Raw genomic sequence first — 6,236 nt, 5'->3', positions numbered from 1 at the left:
GCCGTTCAGTTACTAGTATGTGGGTTGACTACTAAAGGGTTTCCGTTTTATATTTTTAGTTATGCTATAGTTTAGAAACACACTGGAATACAATTATGCTTTATATGCATACACAGAAACCAAAAAAGTGACATTGTGGTATTTTAAAGGGGTCATAGGATGCAAATTTCACTTTTACATGTTGTTTGAACATGATTTCTTAGTGTGAAAAACATTTCAATAATCTAAAGAACTTAATCTAAAGAATGCTTAGAATGCATTTTAATAGAGGGTGCATCATACATCTGAGTTAAAGGTTTTTGCATGGTATATACACAAGCTGTTAAAACAGTGAATTAACCTGCTGTCTATTTCATTAAGAATTACACAAGACTTTGCCCCCAAGTGTTTGTGAAGGTAAAAATTTTACTCTGGAAATCCAAGAACATAGCAAATCCATTTCTCAAACTTTTAAAAAAACCTTATACATTCAAAGCATAAAATATTTTTTAAAATGTGCGTGTTTTTGAACTAAAGAACTCCTATATAAAAATATCTACAATAGCAGCACTGAATGATTCCAATATAAAATGAAATCTTGTTAGATGTTCCAGTATCATAATCATCCAGAAATAAAATTCATTACAAATACATCCAAAACCCCATTACATAGTATTACTCCTTGAAATATATTTTTGAAATGTTGACATCCCAAGCACAGGCCTTCACTTGTACTTGATTTTCATAGAAAAGACATGAAAACAAATAAAAACATAATATGAAAAAGTCAGTTTTTGCTATGTTCCTCTTGTTGATTATGCTGAGAGGGGACTGCATTCCATTTGGTTCTTCATGTCATTCTCCTTGGTAAAAGAAGCCTCCGACTCCTGTTTAGGCTTCACAGGCCAACTGATATGAAAACAAAAACAATTTTTTTTTAATTAGTCCAGAATACCTCCAATTATACATACACATTTTAAAATATTGATATTTGAATGTAGCTAACCAGCTTTTTTATCTTTAAACATTTAGGTATCACTTGGTTATATATATATATAATGATATAGATGGCATGCTGATGAAAAAAATGCTGTCATGGCATGACGTTTACTTATAAGCTTTACATCTGATGCCGTGCCGCACACTAGTTTACAACACAAGTCTGACATATTGTCCTATTGACCGCCCTGGAATTCAAAATTCCATACATGTTCATATTTGTTTTGCCTGATCAGCAGCTCATGAAACAGAAGCTGTTCAGCTATCAGAACTTCAGAGCCATAGCATATACTTGGCTCTTTACTGGCTTTCAATATGGCTGGTTGAATTTAATTTCAATATATATTTAAATAATATATGTAATTGTGTATTATAAGATATTAAATCCATTTTTACAAATATTTTTTATCTCACCATGCACAGCATGAGAGCTTAATTCTGAGCTGTTTCTCACAGTCTTGTACTGTGTCTGGTAAAGGGATGCCACTGGTCTCTGGAAGAAGCAGGCACAGGGCTGCACCAATGATCGGCCCACTGCTGTAACAGATCATAGCTGGCAGACGGATCCCGCTGTCAGGGGTCACCACCACATTTATAATACAGGCCACTCGGTAACAAAGACTAACCAGGCCGACACACTTCTGCCTGCATAGTGTAAAATGTTTTGTTAGTGAGAAAGAGATGCACATTTCATGAACAACAAGGTTCTTGATAGAAAATATTTACTATATTAGAAAAATATTTACATTTTTAAATAAAAAAATTTAATACAACATCTACAACTTTTACTACACATTACTAGACAATAACTACACATTCTGAGTTCTGACTGAAATCTATCTTAGACTATGATCTGTCTTGTGATAAATGGGATTAGCTCAACTATGCTCAGATTTAGAGAAATCTATATGTGATAATCAGTATCATATTAATACATTTTTCTACCAACTCAGTTTCAGTGTTGGTGTAAAAATGTGTGCAGCAACTACTTATCTGTACATCCAGATGAATTTGATCTCTTATTGTCTATTACTGTGCTGTTAGCTTACTTAGTACTGCCACACTGCACACGATGTTATGTAAAAAAAAGTGTTTTATAACCTCTACAATGATTCAGCATATTTACGGTCTACCTGCACGACAATCCAACAATCCAATATCTCTCTAACAATTTCTAGCAGGAAATGCCACAGAGGTTACATGTAACATATCTCAATCTCTTTTGATTTGTGATCAGAAAAAAATACTCTTACAGGCCAGCACATGCTCATATATTTATTTTAAAATATTTTTTGAAAAGTTAGCTGTGATGTAGATACTTTTCAAATGCTAAAATTACTCCAAATTACATTTAATTTCACACAAACAAAGATGCTTTACAGTTGTCTTAGTTATCTGACTAAGTATATGCTTTAACAGGTAGGTCTGTTTGGATATTGTACCTTATTACAGTTGGGAACAGCTCAATCCCATAGAGCACAGAGACACAGTAGGTGGACTGCATACACAGCTTGCCCATCAGTGCCAGAGTCATAACAAGGGCAGGCAAGTCTGTTCAGAAAGAGAGATGATTGCAAATCATCAGTTTTAAGAGTGATATTCTTCGAATAAACATAATAAGCACCAAGCAATATCAGACCATGATCAGTCTGTGCTTATGTATTGTATTTCAATGACTGCGTCTCTCACCGCAGAACTTGGAAACGAGGAGGGACAGCATACAGGAAATGCCACTGAGGAACAGCGAGCCCATGCTGAACGGCCTACGGCCCCATCGCTTCAATAGAAATGGAAGCAGCAAAGAGGGAGCCTCTGATAGTCCAGAGAAAAACTGCGCCAGATAGATATTTACACCGAAACTTCCCACACTGAAGCAGATCCCATAATAAGTGAGAGCAGACGCAAAACTGTAAAAGAAAAAACACATTAAAGCAATCGTTCACATAGGTTAATACAAGCAGCAAACTGTTTGGATAAAAAACAAAAACATTTATTCAGATATTGCTAATAGTTGCAGAGGAAAGAAGTGTTGAACTTGAGATGACAAACTCGCCAGTGGGGTTTTTTATGTAACAGCCCCTCAAAGTTACATCATTCAGTCAAGCTATTTACTTTGAGCTTTAAAAAACTCAAGAAAAACACCTCCCTGTGTCAGGAGTGCTTACAGGTAAGTTAGTGTCACATACTTAAAAACCCTCTAAATCTGCAAAAACACCTGTGCTGTGTCGCAATACAGCACATACATTCAAAAGTACCTTCAAAAAGTGAGAATAAAATATTTTACGAATAAACCATCACAGAAATTATATTACCACAGTTAAACTTCCCTACCCAATGTAACTCATGACAAACAGATGCAGGAGTATATTAGGTGACGTAAAGTTGGCGAAATTAGACTCTGTTTTAGTGGAGGTCTTCTCTGAGAGTGGCTTCTGCATCTCATTGTCCACAGAATCCAAAAGCTGCCAAAAAAAGTAATGTACAATTTATGTTAGCACAATTCTGCACACTGAAATGGCATGTCTCTCCACTCTCCACAAACATTTGAGCAATTTTAGAGTATGACGTTGTGTCTTACAAGACCCAAGTAGTGCTTGTTCTCAGGACTTCTATTCTGATAGCCCTCAAGCGTTTTCATCCTCTTATTTAGAAGCAGCCATCTAGGAGATTCTGGAAGAAAGCTAATAATTGCAAGAAAGAATGAATAAACAAAAACAAACACTTTTCTTTAAATAATTCAACACTTTAACCATGCACTGAAAATTTGTGTTTGTTCTACTAACAAATAAAGAGGTAGGAAAAGGATCTGAGGGATGCCCAGTGCCAGATGAAACTGCATCCAACCACTGGCCAAGACAGCTACAGCTGCCAATCCCATCATTCCCAGACTGAAGATGAAGGAAAACAGGGTGGGTGGCCAGATACGATACTTGGGCAGGCTCCAACTCCTGAGAAATCAGAAGCACTATTAATTTATTAAGCATTATAAATTAACTTAATTGTGTTAGGCCTATATTCTAAAATGAATGAAATTTTTTTTACATATCTCTCTCTCTCTATATATACACAGTATGTGTGTATGTGTGTGTGTGTATAATTTTTAGTTTATATAATATATGTTGCATTCAAAAAACGTTTGAAAACACTTTAGGCAAAGTGTTTAGTGCTCCAGTGAAGCTCTAGTGAAGTAGTTCTGCAGGAGCAAGACTGACCACCGTTGCTTAGTTTATTTTAAAAGGTAATAGAAAAAACTGCCTTACCACTAAAATAGTTTATATTTTGTCCAACAGTGTTAATACAGAATAAGAAGACACGCATAAGCGTAGCTGTAGCCTACCTAAACTGTAGGTGCAGATGTGAATGGCACAGCAGGCTACTCCACTGATGCCGCGGGCAGTCAAGTAAACGGGCACATACGGCAGAAATGCCACTACAAGAGTAGCAACTGCGAGGACCGCTGAGCAGCAGATTAGAAGTAATTTCTTTCCATACCTGATTAGAGGGAGAAAATACCATTTTTCATAATTAACTTGTACGTAGTAACGTCTGATGTCGAAAACAGAATGGGGCAAATACCAACTTGTCAGAAACAGCGCCACCGATTAAAGAGCCGAGAAGTAAGCCGGTCGTATACGTCGCTTGCCCATGTGCAAAACGATTCGCCTCGTGACACGTGAGACTCTGCTGCAAAACAGATACAGTGTGTAACTCACTGAATACATGTGCTGGGCTCTAAATAGGCTATATGTTGTGCAATCTTTATTACTCACACGTGTGAGGTCGCTGTGAGTGCCCGTCCAACTTGTTGAGATGTTGAAAATATTAGTGTCCACTGTTTGGTTCAGAGACTTGCTCGCTATATTATCACTACAAGGCGTAATGTGTAACGTAAAGACATCCACGAAAAATGTAAAGGCTGTGAAAAAGATTGGTAAAGTAAGGATAATATAGACATGTCTTTGTAGTGGACCAACAAACCGACGAAATGCGTTGTCCGTCTTCGTTTCGCCCAGTAGCCCCTCACTGTCACTGCAGAACAAAGATCCAGGGGGGCGGGGTTGGATCCACATCTAGGGGGTGGAGATGGGTGGGTTTAGGGATCAGGGGGTGGAGACGGGTAGGTTTAGGAATATGTAAGGTGGGAGGAGTTGGATCTGGATCCAACCTCGCCCCCTGGATCTTGTGTTCTGCAGTGAGGACCATCTCATTTCTCCTGCTATTAAGTTGAATCTAAGTAAACTTAAGGTAAGCACGAGCACTGATCTTTCAATGAGGTTTAATGTCAGTATTTGTAACGTGTTACTGCCATCACGACTGGGACATCTGAAGACGTCTTCTCTCCACCCTCAGTAAGTTTTATGTAAGCATAGTTGTTGGTTCGGACTCCTGGAGTCAGACAGCATGGCGCGAATGGGTCACACTTCGTCTACTGTTTATCAGGGAGAGAATTTAAGGCTGCACGTTTCAAAAGGATTCTGTAACCATAGATAGATACGATAAGATACATAGATAAATAAATGGTGTTTTGTTTAAAAAAAAAAAGTCACTGCATCATGCAAAAGAAATAAAATAAAAGTACATTATATTACATTGTATATTACATTACATTGTATTTTTCTGATTTCCTTAGGTTGTGTGTACTTCATATGTGTAAATTATTATTAGAATTCAGAGAAATTCATTGCATTACAGGAACTATAATGATTCTACAGATGAATCTTTTACAGATCAAAAGTAAACCACTAATCCAGCATATAGTTAGGCTACAGTAGCAACTCATTCCTTACCTGCTTGTGAGTGGGTATATAAATAAATGTTTTAAATAGATTAACTTTGTATAGATTTTTACAAAATAGCTACATTAGGCTATACTATCAGATTTCCATGGCAAACTCAATTTTCTTTGTATTTAATTGTTGTATTAGCTAAAATCACAAGAAATGCTTGAAACATAATGTGTAGGCTATCACATAAAAATTTATTTGTCACGTTTAACAATTCAACAATTCAGCACAGTCCTTAAATAAATAGATAAATAAATAAATAAACAAACAAACAGAAAGCAGTTTCTGTTTCATCAAGCAGTCCTATTTCTTCAAGAATTAGATACTCTGTAGCCTACATTGCTTTCATAAACGACTCTTTACTGACACCAAGTGGTAAGTCTAAAACAATTCAATTCTCAATACAATTAGAAAGATAACAAATAAATAGAAAAAGAAAAGAGAAATTTTGTTCTAAATCTCCTTTTCAGTAAC

General features: G+C 36.4%; 1 protein-coding gene across 1 annotated transcript; it reads right to left on the bottom strand.

Annotated features, from left to right (window-relative positions):
- Nucleotides 1–794: 794 nt before the first annotated feature.
- Nucleotides 795–5,624, bottom strand: LOC107697663 (solute carrier family 22 member 6-like). The gene is made up of 11 exons (XM_016498463.1): nucleotides 5,620–5,624; nucleotides 4,749–5,007; nucleotides 4,559–4,659; nucleotides 4,312–4,470; nucleotides 3,762–3,926; nucleotides 3,557–3,659; nucleotides 3,310–3,440; nucleotides 2,668–2,885; nucleotides 2,421–2,529; nucleotides 1,393–1,623; nucleotides 795–888 (listed from the first exon to the last, which is right to left on the bottom strand). The coding sequence occupies exons 1-11, from the start codon at nucleotides 5,622–5,624 to the stop codon at nucleotides 795–797; spliced, it is 1,575 nt and encodes a 524-aa protein (XP_016353949.1).
- Between the last annotated feature and the right edge of the window lie 612 nt (nucleotides 5,625–6,236).

Source organism: Sinocyclocheilus anshuiensis, unplaced genomic scaffold (assembly GCF_001515605.1).
Source record: "Sinocyclocheilus anshuiensis isolate Anshui unplaced genomic scaffold, SAMN03320099.WGS_v1.1 scaffold446, whole genome shotgun sequence".
Lineage (NCBI taxonomy): Eukaryota > Metazoa > Chordata > Actinopteri > Cypriniformes > Cyprinidae > Sinocyclocheilus > Sinocyclocheilus anshuiensis.
The sequence above is the reverse complement of the archived record's forward strand: the minus strand, read 5'-3'. Positions and strand labels throughout refer to the sequence as shown.